The 21,524-nt window shown below is 39.3% G+C and overlaps 1 protein-coding gene across 1 annotated transcript in view; it reads right to left on the reverse strand.

Moving 5' to 3' along the window:
• The window catches only part of UFL1 (UFM1 specific ligase 1), a 70,770-nt gene that overhangs the window by 30,296 nt on the left and 18,950 nt on the right, over nucleotides 1-21,524 (reverse strand). Inside the window, exon 6 of the mRNA XM_040239151.1 lies at nucleotides 17,294-17,424. Coding sequence (XP_040095085.1) covers nucleotides 17,294-17,424 — 131 coding nt within the window. The remainder of the gene's footprint in view (nucleotides 1-17,293; nucleotides 17,425-21,524) is intronic.

The following is a 21,524-nucleotide window of genomic DNA, read 5'->3' on the forward strand; positions in this document are numbered from 1 at the left end:
CAAGAATACACAGAAGAATTATACAGAAAAGTGTCAATGACCCGGATAACCACGATGGTGTGGTCACTCACTTAAAGCAAGACATCCTGGAGTCTGACGTCAAGTGGGCCTTAGGAAACATTACTATGAACAAAGCTAGTGGAGATGATGGAATTCCAGCTGAGCTACTTAAAAATCCTAAAAGATGATGTTGTTAAATACTACACTCTGTATGTCAGCAAAACTGGAAAACTCAGCAGTGGTCACAGGACTGGAAAAGGTCAGTTTTCATTCCAATTCCAAAGAGGGGCAATGACAGAGACTGTTCAAAGTACTGTACAATTGTGCAAGCTTATGCTGCATGCTAGGCTTTAGCAGTTACGTGAACCAAGAATTTCCAGATGTACAAGCTGGTTTCAGAAAAGGTAAAGGAACCAGAGATCTCTCGCCAACATTCGTTGGATTACCGAAAAAGCAAGAGAATTCCACAAAGACATATACTTCTGCTTCACTGACTACAATAAAGACTTTGAGTGTGTGGATCCAACAAACTGTGGAAAACTCTTAAAAAGATGGCAACACCAGACTACTTTCCTTGTCTCCTGAGAAACCTGTATGCAGGTCAAGAAGCAACAGTTAGAACTGGACATGGAATAATGGACTGGTTCCAAATTAGGAAAGGAGTATAAGACTGTATATTGTCACCCTGCTTATTTAACTTCTATGCTGAATATATCATGTGAAACGGTGGACTGAATGAATTACAAGCTGGAATCCAGAGTGCTGGGGGACATATCAACAACCTCAGATATGTAGATGACACCACTCTAATGGCAGAAAGTGAAGAGGAACTAAAGACCCTCTTGATGAGGGTGAAAGAAGAGAGTGAAAAAGCTGGCTTAAAACTCAACATTCAGAAACTAAGATCATGGCATCTGGCCCCATCATTTCATGGCAAATAGAAGCTAGAAGAGTCAAAATGGTGACAGATTTTCTTTTCTTGGGCTCCAAAATCACTGCAGACAAGCACTGCAGCCATGAAATTCAAAGATGCTTGCTCCTTGGAAGGAAAGTTATGACAAACCTAGAAGGCACATTAAAAAGCAGAGACATCTCTTTGCCGACAAACGTCTGTACAGTCAAAGCTATTATTTTCAGTGATCATATGCAGATTTGAGAGTTGGATCATAAAGAAGGCTGAGCACTGAAGAACTGATGCTTATGAATTATGGTACTGGATAGTCAGTTCAGTTCAGTTCAGTTGCTCAGTCGTGTCCGACTCTTTGCGACCCCATGAATCACAGCATGCTAGGCCTCCCTGTCCATCACCAACTCCCGGAGTTCACTCAGACTCACGTCCATCGAGTCCGTGATGCCATCCAGCCATCTCATCCTCGGTCGTCCCCTTCTCCTCTTGCCCCCAATCCCTCCCAGCATCAGAGTCTTTTCCAATGAGTCAACTCTTCACATGAGGTGGCCAAAGTACTGGAGCTTCAGCTTCAGCATCATTCCCTCCAAAGAAATCCCAGGGCTGATCTCCTTCAGAATGGACTGGTTGGATCTCCTTGCAGTCCAAGGGACTCTCAAGAGTCTTCTCCAACACCACAGTTCAAATGCATCAATTCTTCGGCACTCAGCCTTCTTCACAGTCCAACTCTCACATCCATACATGACCACAGGAAAAACCATAGCCTTGACTAGACGGACCTTTGTTGGCAAAGTGATATCTCTGCTTTTCAATATGCTATCTAGGTTGGTCATAACTTTTCTTCCAAGGAGTAAGCGTCTTTTTATTTCATGGCTGCAGTCACCATCTGCAGTGATTTTGGAGCCCCCCAAAATAAAGTCTGACACTGTTTCCCCATCTATTTCCCATGAAGTGATGGGACCGGATACCATGATCTTCGTTTTCTGAATGTTGAGCTTTAAGCCAGCTTTTTCACTCTCCACTTTCACTTTCATCAAGAGGCTTTTGAGTTCCTCTTCACTTTCTGCAGGGGGGTGTCATCTGCATATCTGAGGTTATTGATATTTCTCCCGGCAAACTTGATTCCAGCTTGTGTTTCTTCCAGCCCAGCGTTTCTCATGATGTACTCTGCATATAAGTTAAATAAGCAGGGTGACAATATACAGCCTTGACGTACTCCTTTTCCTATTTGGAACCAGTCTGTTGTTCCATGTCCAGTTCTAACTATTGCTTCCTGACCTGCATATGGGTTTCTGAAGAGGCCGGTCAGGTGGTCTGGTATTCCCGTCTCTTTCAGAATTTTCCACAGTTTCTTGTGATCCACACAGTCAAAGGCTTTGGCATAGTCAATAAAGCAGAAATAGCTGTTTTTCTGGAACTCTCTTGCTTTTTCCATGATCCAGCCCATGTTGGCAATTTGATCTCTGATTCTTCTGCCTTTTCTAAAACCAGCTTGAACATCAGGAAGTTCACGGTTCACGTACTGCTGAAGCCTGGCTTGGAGAATTTTTAGCATTACTTTACTAGTGTGTGAGATGACTGCAACTGTGTGGTAGTTTACATTCTTTGGCATTGCCTTTCTTTGGGCTTGGAATGAAAACTGACTTTTTCCAATCCTGTGGCCACTGCTGAGTTTTCCAAATTTGCTGGCATATTGAGTGCAACAGACTCTTGCAAATCCCTTGGACAGCAAGGAGATCAAACCAATCAATCCTAAGGGAAAGAAACTCTGAATATTAATCAGAAGGACTGTTGCTGAAGCTAAACCTCTAATACTTTGGCCTCCTGATGCAAAGAGGCCACTCATGGAAAAGATCTTGATGCTGGCAAAGAATGATGGCAAAAGGAGGTAGGGGCGGCAGAGGATGACATGATTGGATAGCATCACCAACTCAATGGACATGAATTTGGGCAAATTCCAGGAGATACTGAAGGACAGGGGAACCCGGCATGCAGCACTCCATGTCTGGCTGCAAAGAGTCAGACATGACTTAGTGACTGAACAACAACAAAAGACTCTACACAAAACCTACTAAAACTGATAAACGAATTAAGCAAGGTAACATGATAAAACATTAACATATAGAAATCTGTTGCATTTTTTTATACTAATAATGAAAGTTGTCAGAAACAGAAAGTAAAAAAGCAATCCTTTTTAAAATTGCATCAAAAAATACTCAGGAATAAACCTCATCAAAGAGGTGAAAGACTTACATGCTCAGAAGTACAAAACATTAACAAAGGAAACTGAAGATGATGCAAACAAATGGAAACATATCTCATGCTTTTGGACTGGAAGAATTAATATTGGTAAAATGTCCACAGTACCCAAAGCAATCTACAGATTTAATGTGATCTGTATCAAATTACTCATGACATTTTTCACAGGACCAGAAAAATCCTAAAATCTATATGAAACCATAAAAGACCCAGAATTGCCAAAGCAATCCTGAGGAAAAAGAACAAAAGCAGGAAGCTCAACCCTCCCAGACTTCAGATAATATTTTAAAGCTATAGTAATCAAAACAGTATGGTATTGGCACAAAAACAGACATCTAGATCAATGGAACAGAAAAGAGAGCCCAGGGAATTCCCTGGTGGTCCAGTGGTTAGGACTCTCCATTTCCACTGCTGATGGCACAGGTTCAATCCCTGACTGGGGAATTAGTATCCTGCAAGCCACATGGCAAAAAAAAAAAAAAGCCCCCCAAGACAAAATACAGAGAGAGCTTAGAATAAACCCACCACCCATGGTCAATTTATCTTTGACAAATGAGGCAAGAATATACACAGAGAAGAGTCTCTTCAGGAAGTGGTATTTGGAAAGCTGGAGAGCCATATATAAATCAATGAAATCAGAACACTCCCTCACACCGTACACACACACAAAAACTCAAAATGGCTTAAAGACTTAAATGTAGGACGTGACACCATAAAATGCCTAGAAGAGACATAAACTGTAGCAATGTTTTCTTAGGTCAGCCTCCTAAGGCAACAGAAATAAAAGCAAAAGTAAATAAATGGGACCTATTCAAACTTATAAGTTTTTACACAGCAAAGAAAACCATAAACAAAATGAAAGGACAGCCTATATACTGGGAGAAAATATCTACAAATGATGAGACCAACAAGGGATTAATTTACAAAATATACAAACAGCTTACATATCTCAATTAAAAAGATCAAAAATCCAATCAAAAATGTGCAGAAGACCCAAATAGACATTCCTCCAAAAAAGACATACAGACGGCCAACACACACATGAAAAGATGCTCAGTGTAACTAGAGAAATGCAAATTAAAACTTCAATAAGGTATCACCCTCATATGGGTCAGAATAGCCATCATCAAATAATAAATACTGGAGAGGATATGGAGAAAAGGGAACCCTCCTACACTGTTCATGGGAATGTAAATTGGTAAAGCCACTATGGAAAACAGTATGGAGGCTCCTTAAAAAACTAAAAATAAAGTTGCCATATGATCCAACAATCCTGCTTCTGGGTACATAAACTGGTCAAAACTGTGATTCAAGAAGATGTATGCACCCAATGATCAAAGCAGCACTATTTACAACAGGTAAGACATGAAGCAACCTAAGCGTCCATAAACAGAGGAATGGATAAAGATGTGGTACATATCAGTTCAGTTCAGTTCAGTTGCTCAGTCGTGTCCGACTCTTTGCGACACCATGAATCACAGCACACCAGGCCTCCCTGTCCGTCACCAACTCCCAGAGTTCACCCAGACTCACGTCCATCGAGTCAGTGATGCCATCCAGCCATCTCATCCTCTGTCGTCCCCTTCTCCTCCTGTCCCCAATCCCTCCCAGCATCAAAGTCTTTTCCAATGAGTCAACTCTTCACATGAGGTGGCCAAAGTACTGGAGTTTCAGCTTTAGCATCATTCCTTCCAAAGAAATCCCAGGGTTGATCTCCTTCAGAATGGACTGGTTGGATCTCACTGCAGTCCAAGGGACTCTCAAGAGTCTTCTCCAATACCACAGTTCAAAAGCATCAATTCTTTGGTGCTCAGCCTTCTTCACAGTCCAACTCTCACATCCATACATGACCACAGGAAAAACCATAGCCTTGACTAGACGGACCTTATTCAGCAAAGTAATGTCTCTGCTTTTACATATATACAATGGATTACTACTCAGCCATAAAAAAAGGGATGAAATAATGCCATTTGCAGCAATATGGATAGACCTACAGATTATCATACTAAGTGAAGTTAAGTCAAACACAGAAAGATATCATATAGTATCATTTGGATGTGAAATCTAAAATGTGATACAAATGCTCTTATTTAAAAAACAGAAACAGAAAACAAACTGATGGTTACAAAGGAGAAAAGGGGTAGGAGCGGGATAAATTAGAAGTTCTGGATTAGGAGACACTAATTACGATAGATAAATAAGGTTCTACTGTATAGTACAAGGATCTATATTCAATACCCTGTAAACTATAATGGAAAAGAACATGAAAAATATATACATATATATACACCTGAATTACTTGCTTTACATGAGAAATGAACACAATACTGTAAATTAACTTAAAAAAAAAAAAAAAAAAAGAAACTGCACCAAACTTTATATCCTTAAGCAGAATTATGCTACTGAAATACCAGGTAATTAATCTGTCTTCCTATTCCAGGATCAATTTCCTTTCCAACCAAAATTTAACTTCAGATTTAGTGATATTGATCCTGGGTGTTCATTAGAAGGACTGATGCTGAAGCTGAAATTCCAATACTTTGGCCACCTGATGCGAAGAGCTGACTCATCTGAAAAGACCCTGATGCTGGGAAAGATTGAGGGCAGGAGAAGGGGACAAGAGAAGATGAGCTGGTTGGATGGCATCACTGACTCAATGGACACGGGTTTAGGTAGACTCTGGTAGTTGGTGATGGACAGAGAGGCCTGGTGTGCCGCGGTTCATGGGGTCACAAAGAGTTGGACATGACTGAGCTACTGAACTTAGTGATCTTGACTATCTGCCTTGCCCCTTATATTAATATATTTTTGTTTATTCTGTTCTTTCTGTCTGAGAGACTGTCCTCACCTGGTAAGTCACTGAATCTTTTATGATTGTATTTTTGAAGAAAAATGAGATCATACACAAACTGAAAGGAAACTGGAATGCTGTGTTCCAGTTAAGGAATTTGACTGGGAGAGATCCACTTTAATTAATCTCTTTTAACAATATTTTCTGTAATGACTGCACATATTTTTAAAAGCAGTTTGAATGAGATATATATAACTTAAATATAAATCTAACCAATTCTAAATATAGAATTCAATGAGCTCAATAAATTAATAGAGCTGAGCAACCAACACCACAATCCAGTTTTAGAAGGTTTCCCTCACCCAGAAAGTTTCTTCCTAGATATCTGCAGTTAATTCCTGTTAGCACTTGTAACCCAGAGAACCACTGATTGGATTTCTGCCCCTACAAATGTGCCTTTTTAGAGATTTCTCATCAATGGAGTCAATATGTGTCTTGTGCATCTGGCTTCCTTTGAGTGAGTGAAGTCACTCAGTCGTGTCCGACTTTGTGACCCCATGGACTATAGCTTATCAGGCTTCTCCGTCCATGGGATTCTCCAGGCAAGAATACTGGAGTGGGTTACCATTTCCTTCTCCAAGGGATCTTCCCGACCCAGGGATCGAACCTGGGTCTCCTGCACTGGGGGCAGATGCTTTAACCTCTGAGCCACCTGGCTTCCTTACTTAGCATGTTTTTGAGGTTCATGAATAATAAAGCAGAGATCAGCATTCATTCCTTTTTATTGCTAAAGAGTATTCTGGTATATGGATATACCACATTTTGTTGTTTGTATCCATTATCAGTTGATGGACATTTGGATTATTTCCAGCTTGGGGATATTATGACTAATGCTGCTATGAAGATTTGCTTTCATGTCTTTCTGTAGAGATATGCTTTAATTTCTTTTGGATAGATTCTTGTGAATGCTTTTCTTTTACAATAATTATAATTTAAGTAAATCATTAAAAAATAAATCCAGATTTTTTTTCTGACTCCAATTCTTTTCTTCCCTATTTATTTTAAGCCAATTATACCAGATCTCTGGTTTAGGTGTAGTCTGTATTTTTGTTTTTATGCACTAGCCAGAGACTCTTGCAGGGCACAAACAAAACCCTGTGCTCACCAGGATCAAGGGAAAGAAAGGAGCAGTAACCACCACATGAGACTGAGCCAGACCTGCCTCAGTGTTTGAGGATCTACTGGAGAGGCATGGGTCAGCAGTGACCTGCCACAGGGACAGGAACACTGTTGCCAGCAGTCCTAGGAAGTGCAGCTTATTGGCATAAATCCTCTTGGAGGAGGTTGTCATTAGGCCTAACAGAGACTATACCCCTTCCACAGAGACCACAAGACTCCAGGACTGGGCCACCTCAGGCCAAACTACAGGGAGGGAGCACAGTCTCACCCACTAGCAGATAACTGGATTAAACATTTACTGAGCATGGCCCTGCCCACCAAAGTAAAACCAAGTTTTCCCCACAGCCAGTCTCTCCCAACAGGAAGCTTGCACTAGCTTCTTATTCTCACCCATGAGTGGGCAGAGAGAATGAAAACCACAATTACAGAAAGCTAACCATATGATCACATAGATCACAGGCCTGTGTAACTCAGTGAAACTGTGAGTCATGCCATGTAGGGCCACCCAAAATGGACGGGTCATGGTGGAGAGTCCTGACAAAGTGCAGTCCACTGGAGGAGGGAATGGCAAACTACTTCAGCATTTCTGCCTTGAGAACCCCATGAACAGCATGAAAAGGCAAACAGATATGACACTGAAAGATGAACTACCCAGCTCAATATGCTACTAGAGAAGAGCGGGGAAATGCTCCAGAAAGAATGAAGAGGCTGAGTCAACGTGGAAATGACGCCCAGTTGTGGTTGTATCTGGTGGTGAAAGTAAAGTCCAAAGCTGTAAGGAACAGTACTTATTGTGTAGGAACCTAGAATGTTAGGTCTATGAATCAGGGTAAATTGGAAGTGGTCAAACAGGAGATGGCAAGAGTGAACATCGACATTTTAGGAATCAGTGAACTAAAATGGACGGATATGGGAGAATTTAATTCAGATTACCATTATATCTATTACTGCAGGCAAGAATCCTTGGAAGAAATGGAGTAGGCCTCATAGTCAACAAGAGTCTGAAATGCAGTACAAGAGTGCATCTCAAATACGACAGAATGATCTCCATTTGTTTCCAAGGCAAACCATTCAACATCATAGTAATTCAAGTCTATGCCCCAACCACTAATGCTGAAGATGATGAAGAATGCTTCTGTGAAGACCTACAAGACCTTCTAGAACTAACATCAAAAATAGATACCCTTTTCATAACAGGGTATTAGAATGCAAAAGTAGGAAGTCAAGGGATAACCTGGAGTAACAGGCAAGTTTGGCCTTGGAGTACAAAATGAAGCATGGCAAATGCTAACAGTTTTGCCAAAAGAATGCACTGGTCATAGCAAACACCCTTTTCCAACAACACAAGAGATGACTCTACACATGGATCATCAGATGTACATACTGAAATCAGGTTGATAATATTCTTTGCAGCTGAAGTTGGAGAATCTGTATACTCTCAACAAAAGCAAGACCAGGAGCTGACCGTGACTCAGATCTTGAACTCCTTATTGCAAAATTCAGACTTAAATAGAAAAAAGTAGGGAAAACCACTAGGCCCTCAGGTATGACTTAAACCAAATTCCCTGGGATTATACAGTAGAGATAACAGATTCAAGGGATTAGATCTGATAGAGTGCCTGAAACACTGTAGACAGAGGTTCATAACACTGTACAAGAGATGGTGACAAAACCATCCCCAACAAGAAGAAATGCAAAAGGCAAAATGGTTGTTTGAGGAGGCCTTACAAATAGCTAAGAAAAGAGAAGCAAAAGACAAAGGAGAAATGAAAGATATACCCATTTGAATGCAGAGTTCCAAAGAATAGCATGGAGAGATAAGAAAGCCTTCCTCAGGGATCAGTGCAAAGAAATAAAGGAAAATAATAGAATGGGAAAGATTAGAGATCTCTTCAAGAAAATCAGAGATACCAAGGGAACATTTCATGCAAAGATGGGCTCAATAAAGGACAGAAATGATATGGACCTAACAGAAGCAGAAGAGATTAAGAATAGGTGGCAAGAATACACAGAAGATACAAAAAAGATCTTCATGACCCAGATAACTACGATGGTGTGATCACTCACCTAGAGGCAGACATCCTGGAATGTGAAGTCAAGTTGTCCTTACGAAGCATTACTATGAGCAAAGCTAGTGGAGGTGATGGAATTCCAGTTGAGCTATTTCAAATCCTGAAAGATGATGCTGTGAAAGTGCTGCACTCAATATGCCAGCAAATTTGGAAAACTCAGCAGTGGCCACAGGACTGGAAAAGGTCAGTTTTCATTCCAATCCCAAAGAAAGGTAATGCCAAAGAATGTTCAAACTACCACACAATTGCACTCTCACATGCTAGCAAGGTAATGCTCAAAATCCTTCAAGTGAGGCTTCAACAGTATGTGAACCAAGAACTTCCAGATGTTCAAGCTGGATTTAGAAAAGGCAGAGGAACCAGAGGTCAAATTGCAAACCACCACTGGACCATAGAAAAGTGAAGGGAATCCAGAAAAACATCAACATCTGCTTCACTGACGACACTAAAATCTTGACTATGTGGATCACAACAAAATGGAAAATTTTTAAAGAGATGGGAATATCAGACCATCTTACATGCCTCCTGAGAAACCTGTATGCAGGTCAAAAAGTAACAGAACTGAACATGGAAAAAAGGACTGGTTCAAAATTGGGAAAGGAACACATCAAGGCTGTAAACTGTCCCCTGCTTATTTAAATTATATGCGGAGTACATCATGCAAAATGCTGGGCTAGATGAAGCACAAGCTGGAATCAACATTGCTGGGAGAAATATCAATAACTTCAGATACGCAGATGACACTACTCTAAAGGCAGACAACAAAGAGGAACTAAAGAGTTTCTTGATGAGGGTGAAAGAGGAGAGTGAGGAAGCTGGCTTAAAACTCAACATTCAAAATACTAAGATCATGGTATCTGGTCCCATCACATCATGGGGAAAAAATGGAAACAATGGCAGGTATTATATTTTTGGGCTCCAAAATCACTGTGGACAGTGACTGCAGCCATGAAATTAAAAGACGCTTGCTTCCTGGAAGAAAAGTTATGACAAATCTAAACATATTATAAAGCAGAGATATTGCTTTCCCCAAAATGGTCCATCTAGTCAAATCTATGGTTTTTCCAGAAGTCATGTATGGATATGAAAGTCTGACCATCAAGAAGACTGAGTGCTGAAGAACTGATGCTTTCGAATTGTGCTAGAGAAGACTCTTCAGAGTCCCTTGGACAGCAAGGAGATCAAACCAGTCAATCCTGAAAGAATTCTACCCTAAATATTCACTGGAAGGACTGATGCTGAAGCTCCAACACTTTGCAAACAGCTGACTCATTGGAAAAGACCGACGGTGGGAAAGATTGAGGACAGGAGAAGGATGAGATGGTTGGATGGCATCACCAATTCAGTGGACATGGGTTTGAGCAAACTCTGGGAAATATGAAGGACAGGGAAGCCTAGCATGCTGCAGACCATGGGGTCACAAAGAGTGGGACATGACTGAGCAACTGAATAACAAAAATATGACTAACAGACTTTTAAGTTATTCAAACTACTTGACCTTCTCTTGTTGACTATTTAAGACATGGTAATTTTTCCATATAAAAGGAGAGAGAAAATATTAATTCAAAATATGCTTAATATTTGAAACCTCTGTATGGGGATTTTTGATTAAATTATTATTTTTTCCATATTTCCATATAGGCCAATTTGGTTTTATTATTTTACCTAAAATATTCAGCTAAATTATCTACAGTTCCTGGAACCAATTAGCCCCTTCATGGATCACTGTCCTGTGGTGGTGAAGGGGCATGTCAGACTCAGTGAAGCTATGAGCCATGCCATGTAGGGCCACAAACACAGATGGGTAAAGTGGAGAGTTCTAACAAAACATGGTCCACTGGAGGAAGGAATGGCAAACTACTCCAGGATTCTTGCCATGAGAACCCAATGAACTGTATAAAAAGGCAAAAAGATATGACACTGAAAGACGAGGCCCACAGGTTGGATGGTGTCTAATATGCTACCAGAGAAGAGCAGAGGACAACTACTAATGATAGCTCCAGAAACAATGATGTGGCTGGTCCAAAGCGGCAGTGATGCTTGGTTGTGGATGTGTCTGGTGATGAAAGTAAAATCCAATACTATTAAGAAAAGAATTACATAGGGACCTGGAATGTTAGGTCCACAAATCAAGGTATATTGGATGTGGTCAAGCAGGAGATGGCAAGAGAAAACACTGACATCTTAGGAATCAGTGAACTAAAATGGATGGGAATGAGTGAATTTAATTAAGATGACCATATATCTCCTACTGTGGGCAAGGATCCCATTGAAGAAACGAAGCAGTCCTCATAATCAACAGAAGAGTCTAAAATGCAGTACACTTGGGTGCAACCTCAAAAATGACAGAATGATCTTGGTTCATTTCTAAGACAAGCCACTCAACATCAGAGTAATCCAAGTCTATGCCCCAACGGGTGTGGAAGAAGCTCAAGTTGATCAGTTATACGAAGACCTACAAGACCTCCTAGAATTAACACCAAAAGAATATGTCCTATTTAACAGAGGGGACTGGAATGCAAAAGTAGGAAGTCAAGATACCTGGAGTAACAGGCAAGTTTGGCCTTGGTGTACAAAACGAAGCAGGGCAAAGGCTAACAGAATTCTGCCAAGAGAAAACACTGGTCAAAGCAAATACCCTTTTTCAACAAAACAAGAGACGACTTTACACATGGACATCACTAGATGGTCAATATCAAAATCAGACTGACTACATTCTTTGTAGCCGAAGATGGACAAACTACATACGGTCAGCAAAAACAAGACCTGGAGTTGACTGTGCCTCAGGTTATCAGCTCCTTATAGCAAAATTCATGCTTAAACTAAAGAAAGTGGGGAAAACCATGAGGCCAATCAGGTACGACCTAAATCAAATCCCTTATGATTAGACAGTGGAGGTGACGAATAGATTCAAGAGATTAGATCTAGTAAATAAAGTAAGCCTGAAGAACGATGGACAGAGGTTCGTAATATTGTACAGCAGGCAGTGAGTAAAACCACCCCAAAGAAAAAGAAATGCAAGAAGGCAAAGTGTCTGAGCAGGCTTTACACAGTGGCTGTCTGAGGAAAGAAGAGAATTGAAAGCAAGGGAGAAAGGGAAAGGTATACTCAACTGAATGCAGAGTTTGAGAGAAATGCAAGGTCAGAGGAGAAGGCCTTCTTCAATGAACAGTGCAAAGAAACAGAGGAAAACAACAGAATGGAAAGGCTAGAGAGCTCTTCTAGAAAACTGGATATATCAAAGGAACATTTCATCCAAAGAGGAGCACAATAAAGGACACAAACTGTATGGACCTAACAGAAGCAGAAGTGATATAGAAGAGATGGCAAGAATACACAGAAGAACTGTTCAAAGAAGATCTTAATGACCCAGATAACCACGTTGGTGTCATCACTCATCCAGAGCCAGACATTCTGGAAGTGTGCAGTCAACCGGGCCTTAGGAAGCACTGCTGTCAGTAAAGCCAGTGGAGATGACGGAATCCCAGCAGAACTATTTAAAATCCTAAACGATGATGCTATTAAAGTGCTGCACTCAGTATGTCAGCAAATTTGGAATATCCAGCAGTGGCCTCAGGACTAGAAAACTTCAATCTTCATCCCAAATTTCAAGGGTAATACTACAAGATGTCCGAACTACTGGACAATTATATTCATCTCCCATGTTAGTAAGGTTATACTCAAAATCCTTCAAGCTAGCCTTCAGTGGTATGTGAACTGAGAACTTATAGATGTCCAAACTGGGTTTAAAAAAGGCAGAAGTACCAGAGATCAAACTGCCAACATTTGCTGGATCACAGAGAAAGCAAGGGACTTCTAGAAAAAATATCTACCTCTGTTTGATTGACTACATTAAAGACTTTGACTGGTGGATCATAACAAACTGGAAAATGCTTAAAAAGATGGAATACCAGACCATATTATCTATTTCCTGAGAAACCTGTAGGCGGGTCAAGAAGCAATAGTTAGAACCTTGTATGGAACAACTGACTAGTTCAAAATTGAGAAAGGCATACGACAAGGCTGTTTATTATCACCCTGTTTCTTTAACTTTTATGCAGAGCACATCATGCGAAATGCTGGGCTGGATCAGTTACAAGCTGGAATCAAGATTGCTGGGAGAAATATCAACAACCTCAGATATGCAGATGATACCACTTTAATGGCAGAAAGCAAAGAGGAAGCAAAAAGCCACTTGATGAGGATTAAAGAAGACAGCAAAAAAGCCAGCTTAAAATTCAATATTAAAAAAAACTAAGATCATGGCATCTGGTTCCATCCCTTCATAGCAAACAGAAAGGGAAAAGGTGGAAGTAGTTACAGATTTCCTCTTCCTAAGCTCTAAAATCACTGTGGATGTTGACTGCAGCCAAGCAACTAAGAAAGGAATGCTTCTTGGCAGGAAAGTTATGACAAACCTAGACAGTGTATTAAAAAGCAAAGACACCCCTTTGCTGACAAAGGTCTGTATAGTCAAGACTATTGTCTTTCCAGTAGTCATGTATGGATGTGAGAGCTGGACCATAAAGAAGGCTGAGCGCCAAATAATAGATGCTTTTGAACTGTGGTGCTGGAGAAGACTCTTGAGAGTCCCTTGGACTGCAAGGAGATCAAACTAGCCAACCCTAAAAGAAATCAACCCTAAATACTCATTGGAAGGACTGATGTGGAAGCTGAAGCTCCAATACTCTGGCTAACTTGATGTGAACTGCTGACTCATTGGAAAAGACCCTGATGCTAGGAAAGACTGAAGGCAGAAGAAGAGGGTGACAGAAGATGAGATAGTTGGATGGCATCACCAATTCGATGGACATGAACCTGGACAAACTCCAAGAAATGGTGAAGGGCAGGGAAGCCTGGTGTGCTTCAGTCCATGGGTTGCAGAGTTGGGCACGATCTGGCAACTGTACAACAACAACAAACCAATTAGGTCCAATTACATGGTCTGTGAATTTTGCTTTCCTCTGTTTATCTTATTACAAGCTTTTCATGTTTTTTATTTTCTGTTCCTTTCTACCTGAACGTATTCCTACAAACGTACAAAGGGCTCCTTGAAGAACTTTATCTTAAAACTACTGGGTGCATAAATTATTGTGGATGTTCTATAAAAGTTTAATTGGATTGCACAAAATTTCTAGCTTTTTTAGTACAATGAAACTTAGCTGCTGGATTTTTATTTCAACTTGGAATTGCAATGTAGTTTACCTACATATCTCATTCTTCTAACTAATTACTTCAGTGTGAACTCATGGTGTTTGATACACAAAAATAAAAATGCAAAAAAGAAAATATATATATATAGGGGTGTACATGTATGTTGTCATTGTGCCACTCGGTTGTGTCCAACTCTTTTTTGATCCCATGGATGCCAGGCCTCCCTGTCCTCCCATGTGTATCATTTAGCTTGTCTGCTGAGGGCTTGGGAGCTGGAACAACCCAAACAGTAATAAACAATCTAGTGTCCAGATCTTGGTTTCTAAATACTCTACTAAAATGGCTGATTCTAAGGTTGAACAGGCAAAGGATAACCTGAGCCTGGAACTTCTTTGCATATCAGAAAGAAAACAAGTGTTGGAAAGATTGAGAAATGTCAAAAGAACAAAGAAGCCAGGCTGAAGGGCATTCCACTAACCTAAATCAGAGCCAACTTGAAAATCTAAATAATGATAACAAATGGATTATAAGCCAAAGAATAATATAGAAAGCCGTAAGTCTGTAGTGATTTAATAAATGAATAAATTGAAAATTTGATGAAAAACAGGTTAACTCACAAGATCTCAAATTGCCCTCCCCACAAATAATTATAAAGGGAAACAAAAAACCTTAATGAGAAATCTATATACATTCTTATTAAGAAGTTACAAGGCACCTCATCAGTAAATCCTGGAGAAGGAAATGGCAACCCACTCCAGTATTCTTCCTGGAGAATCCCATGAACAGAGAAGCCTGGCAGGCTACAGACTATGGGGTTGCAAAGGGTCGGACACAACTGAGCACAACACAGCAGCATCAGTAATTGGAAAAATCTAAATTGCATGCCACCTGATAGGGTTCAATGACAAAGACATATAATCACTTCTCTGATATTCCTGCCAATGATGAATAACCTGAATTATCAGTAGAAAATGTAGCAGAAAGGAAAGAATGAATATTCTCATGAAAGTAAGGTAGGTATTCGAGATTGAAAGTGACCAAGGAGACTTGACAAGTACATGCAATATGTGATTTTGAACTGCAATATGTGATTCTTTTTCTATATAGAATACTATTAGGATTCAACTGGTAAATCACAAATGGGATCCAAAGATTGGATGGCGGTAATGGATCAAGGTCAATTTTCTGATTTTGATGTTGGTATTGTAGTTTTATAGGACACTGCCCTTGTTTGTAGGAAACAGACTAAAGTATCTTTGACATAATGTCAGCTACTTTCTTTCAAATGGGACAGAATTTGAGAAAAGGGTTCTCTTTCAACTTTTCTATTAATATAAGTGTGAGATTAAAAAAAAGAGAAAGAATACTATTGCATTAGATTGCGAGCTCTCTCTTCTAACCTTCTAGTGTTTTGTTCTACTAGGGCCCTGCATGTATCAGGTATTCAATCAGTGTGTCTGATTTACTGAATGACAAAAGGAAATCACTGTGGCTTTCATGCAAAAGAGCATCCTGAAACAGTAAGAATAGAAGAGGAGGGACTTGTTAGAAAACTACTAAAACAGTCCAGTAAAAAATGGCCTGAATTGGTGAGAACAGTGATGTCAGAGAAGTAAAGATTACATAAACATTTAGACTATGACTTCAAAAGATGTGTTACGGAAACGGAGGTGAGAGAAAGGTGGCATAAAGGATGACTCCCAGGTTTCTGGCAAAACCAGCCTGATGATGGCGTTTACTGATAATGGAAACACAAGTGGAAGAATTCAGAAGAGATGAGGAGTGGGACAGCTCAAGACAGTGAGTTAGTTTAAATATGTTGAATTTGAGGCACTTGTAAAACACTTTAATAGAGATACTATACAAGTTGTACGTGTCTGGAACTTAAAAGTAAAAGCACCTATGCAGGTAGTGCAGGACTGAGAAGAGAAGATGGCCTGAAAGAAAACTTTCAAGACTAGTGAATGGAGGAAGAGCCAGAAAAGCTGACTTATAAGGCACAGCCAAAAGAGGTTAAGAAGAAACTAGGAAAGTGTGGTGTTAAAAAAAAAAAAAAAAAGAGAGAGAGAGGAGAACATTTCAAGAAGACATAATTGGAGTTAAATGGTGCTACAAAGTCAAGTAAAACAAGGACAGGAAATACCCATTAGATTTAACGAGACTGACATCATTGCTGTGTTAAGTGGAAGAAGCCAGATGGGTAAGCTGAGAAGTGACAGAAGGTAAGAAAACTGAGACAATAACTGTAGACATCAATTTGAGATGGTTCGCTTTAAGGAAAGGAATAAACAAGCTGGTAGAGGGAATGGAATCCAGGGTTAAGAGAGGTTTGATTGTTTTAAAATGGAGAAATCTGGACATTTATAAGCTGGGGGACCAAAAAAACTACTGAGATAAATTTAATGACACAGGAGAAAAGAGAAAACTGAGAATGCAGGTTTTCTTAATTCCATGCTGGAGTTTGTCACAGAGGCCCCAAACATTCAGTTAAAGTGATTTTGAAAGTACAATGGTTATTCATTAGACTACTAGAATTTTATTTAATAAAGAGTTCTAAAGTCATCCAGCACCATCTGAGGCTCAAAGAAGTTAGGTAACTAACTTACCTGTTCAGGGTTACATGGTTACTATATGATAGAGCTATGACCCAGGGGTTTCTGACTGCAAGCTCTTTCCAAGATCCCAGAGTGACTATATATGATCTAAGTATTCTGCAGAAGTGCATTTGGGATCTTAAGGGTGGTGAAGGTAGAAGAAAAAGATGTGGGTTGGAGAGAATGTGGACACATTCTAGAGTCTGGAATTCCCATTTCATGGAAGTTCCCCTTCTGTTTAATAAACTAGGGTCCTGAAGAAGATTTAAGGTGGGGGGGGGAAGGGAAACAATGATCAAAGAAATGTAAAAACACACATACTTTAAAACTTGCTTACCGGGTAATAGCACTGAACAGTCCACGGATGCGTGCTTTATGTCTAGATACAAAAGCTTCAGTAAATATTACTCCTCTGTTATCAAGATCAATGTGTCCGTTAATAATTCTACCTAGTCGCTGAGTTAATGCCTGAGGGTAAAGATGGATGAAAATTCTTATTAAAATGACAGAACAAAATTACAGATTTACATTTGTACAGGTTTACTAAAGTATGCTGCATGCTGATGTTGTATTAATCATATGATTGAATAATTTCAGCAAGCATGAATTAACAAGATATATAAAGTAAAATGAAGACTTAGGATCTAGGAAACTTCATAGTCTTATGGTGAAAACAAGAATTGAATGAGTCTAATAACTGATATGTTAAAAAACTCAGCTACCTGCTAATCAGGCCTATTTATAGGGTAAAATAAAAGAGATTAACCAGTTTTCCAGATATAGGCAGCCTGAAACACAGACAACCAAGACATTTACAAGGATCCTGGAGAGGATCCTATATGGAACCGTTAATACTAACAAGAGAGATAAATATTATCCCAAGATTCTGCAACCTAGGGATACATAAAACCTGAAAAGTTATACTCTGTGATACACATATTAACAAACTGTGTCCATAAATCTATACTGACAGACAACCTGATTTCTTGGTAACCTGAGGAGAGCATTTCTCCACAGCTACACTATGACTGGGATCAGGTTTATGAAATAAGCTTGGATGTATTTCCCTTTCCAGGACAAGTTAAATCTACTCGAGTCAGCCTGGCTGATACTTCTATGGTACAGAAAAATGCTTTCCAAGCAACTTTTTTTTTTTAATTAAATTTTTATTTTTACTTTATTTTACTTTACAATACTGTATTGGTTTTGCCATACATTGACATCAATCCACCACGGGTGTACATGCATTCCCAAATATGAACCCCCCTCCCACCTCCCTCCCCATAACATCTCTCTGGGTCATCCCTGTGCACCAGCCCCAAGCATCCTGTATCCCGTATCAAACATAAGACTGGTGATTCGTTTCTTACATGATAGTATACATGTTTCAATGCCATTCTCCCAAATCATCCCACCCTCTCCCTCTCCCTCAGAGTCCAAAAGTCTGCTCTACATATCTGTGTCTCTTGCTGTCTCATATACAGGGTCATCACTGCCATCTTTCTAAATTCCATATATATGTGTTAGTATACTGTATTGGTGTTTTTCTTTCTGGCTTACTTCACTCTGTATAATCGGCTCCAGTTTCATCCATCTCATTAGAACTGAGTCAAATGTATTCTTTTTAATGGCTGAGTAATACTCCATTGTGTATATATACCACAGCTTTCTTACCCATTCATCTGCTGATGGACATCTAGGTTGTTTCCATGTCCTGGCTATTATAAACAGTGCTGCAATGAATATTGGGGTACATGTGTCTCTTTCAATTCTGGTTTCCTCAGTGTGTATGCCCAGCAGTGGGATTGCTGGGTCATAAGGCAGTTCTATTTCCAGTTTTTTAAGGACTCTCCACACTGTTCTCCATAGTGGCTGTACTAGTTTGCATTCCCACCAACAGTGCAAGAGGGTTCCCTTTTCTCCACACCCTCTCCAGCATTTATTGCTTGCTGACTTTTGGATTGCAGACATTCTGACTGGTGTGAAGTGGTACCTCATTGTGGTTTTGATTTGCATTTCTCTAATAATGAGTGATGTTGAGCATCTTTTCATGTTTGTTAGCCATCTGTATGTCTTCTTTGGAGAAATGCCTATTTAGTTCTTTGGCCCATTTTTTGATTGGGTCGTTTATTTTTCTGGAATTGAGCTGCATAAGTTGCTTGTATATTTTTGAGATTAGTTGTTTGTCAGTTGCTTCATTTGCTATTATTTTCTCCCATTCAGAAGGCTGTCTTTTCACCTTGCTTATAGTTTCCTTTGTTGTGCAGAAGCTTTTAATTTTAATTAGATTCCATTTGTTTATTTTTGCTTTTATTTCCAGAATTCTGGGGGGTGGATCATAGAGGATCCTTCTGTGATTTATGTCAGAGAGTGTTTTGCTTATGTTCTCCTCTAGGAGTTTTATAGTTTCTGGTCTTACGTTTAGATCTTTAATCCATTTTGAGTTTATTTTTGTGTGTGGTGTTAGAAAGTGATCTAGTTTCATTCTTTTACAAGTGGTTGACCAGTTTTTCCAGCACCACTTGCTAAAGAGATTGTCTTTACTCCATTGTATATTCTTGCCTCCTTTGTCAAAGATAAGGTGTCTACAGGTGCATGGATTTATCTCTGGGCTTTCTATTTTGTTCCATTGATCTATATTTCTGTCTTTGTGCCAGTACCATACTGTCTTGATGACTGTGGCTTTGTAGTAGAGTCTGAAGTCAGGCAGATTGATTCCTCCAGTTCCATTCTTCTTTGTCAAGATTGCTTTGGCTTTTCGAGGTTTTTTGTATTTCCATACAAAATCTTGAAATTATTTGTTCTAGTTCTGTGAAAAATATCGGGGGTAGCTTGATAGGGATTGCACTGAATTTGTAGATTGCTTTGGGTAGTATACTCATTTTCACTATATTGATTCTTCCGATCCACGAACATGGTATATTTCTCCATCTATTAGTGTCCTCTTTGATTTCTTTCATCAGTGCTTTATAGTTTTCTATATACAGGTCTTCAGTTTCTTTAGGTAAATATATTCCTAAGTATTTTATTCTTTTCACTGCAATGGTGAATGGAATTGTTTTTTTAATTTTTCTACTTTCTCGTTATTAGTGTATAGGAACGAAAGGGATTTCTGTGTGTTGATTTTATAGCCTGCAACTTTACTATATTCATTGATTAGCTCTAGTAATTTTCTGGTGGAGTCTTTAGGGTTTTCTATGTAGAGGATCATGTCATCTGCAAACAGTGAGAGTTTTACTTCTTGTTTTCCAATTTGGATTCCTTTTATTTCTTTTTCTGCTCTGATTGCTGTGGCCAAAACTTCCAGAACTATGTTGAAGAGAAGTGGTGAAAGTGGGCACCCTTGTCTTGTTCCTGACTTTAGGGGAAATGCTTTTAATTTTTCACCATTGAGGATAATGTTTGCTGTGGGTTTGTCATATATAGCTTTTATTATGTTGAGGTATGTTCCTTCTATTCCTGCTTTCTGGAGAGTTTTTATCATAAATGGATGTTGAATTTTGTCAAAGGCCTTCTCTGCAGCTATTGAGATAATCATATGGCTTTTATTTTTCAATTTGTTAATGTGGTGAATTACATGGATTGATTTGTGGATATTGAAGAATCCTTGCATCCCTGGGATAAAGCCCACTTGGTCATGGTGTATGATCTTTTTAATGTGTTGTTGCATTCTGATTGCCAGAATTTTGTTGAGGATTTTTGCATCTATGTTCATCAGTGATACTGGCCTGTAGTTCTCTTTTTTTGTAGCATCTTTGTCAGGTTTTGGTATTAGGGTGATGGTGGCCTCATAGAATGAGTTTGGAAGTTTACCTTCCTCTGCAATTTTCTGGAAGAGTTTGAGTAGGATAGGTGTTAGCTCTTCTCTAAATTTTTGGTAGAATTCAGCTGTGAAGCCATCTGGACCTGGGCTTCTGTTTGCTGGAAAATGTCTGATTACAGTTTCAATTTCCATGCTTGTGATGGGTCTGTTAAGAGTTTCTATTTCTTCCTGGTTCAGTTTTGGAAAGTTGTACTTTTCTAAGGATTTGTCCATTTTCTTCCACGTTGTCCATTTTATTGACATATAATTGCTGATAGTAGTCTCTTATGATCCTTTGTATTTCTGTGTTGTGTGTTGTGATCTCTCCATTTTCATTTCTAATTTTATTGATTTGATTTTTCTCTGTTTCTTGATGACCCTGGCTAATGGTTTGTCAGTTTTATTTATCCTTTCAAAGAACCAGCTTTTGGCTTTGTTGATTTTTGCTATGGTCTCTTTTGTTTCTTTTGCATTTATTTCTGCCCTAATTTTTTAAGATTTCTTTCCTTCTATTAACTCTGGGGTTCTCCATTTCCTCCTTTTCTAGTTGCTTTAGGTGTAGAGTTAGGTTATTTATTTGACTTTTTTCTTGTTTCTTGAGGTATGCCTGTATTGCTATGAACTTCCTCTTAGCACTGCTTTTATAGTGTCCCACAGGTTTTGGGTTGTTGTGTTTTCATTTTCATTAGTTTCTATGCATATTTTGATTTCTTTTTTGATTTCTTCTGTGATTTGTTGGTTATTCAGAAGCAAGTTGTTCAGCCTC

This window comes from Oryx dammah, unplaced genomic scaffold (assembly GCF_014754425.2).
Source record: "Oryx dammah isolate SB20612 unplaced genomic scaffold, SCBI_Odam_1.1 HiC_scaffold_4, whole genome shotgun sequence".
NCBI classification, from domain to species: Eukaryota; Metazoa; Chordata; class Mammalia; order Artiodactyla; family Bovidae; genus Oryx; species Oryx dammah.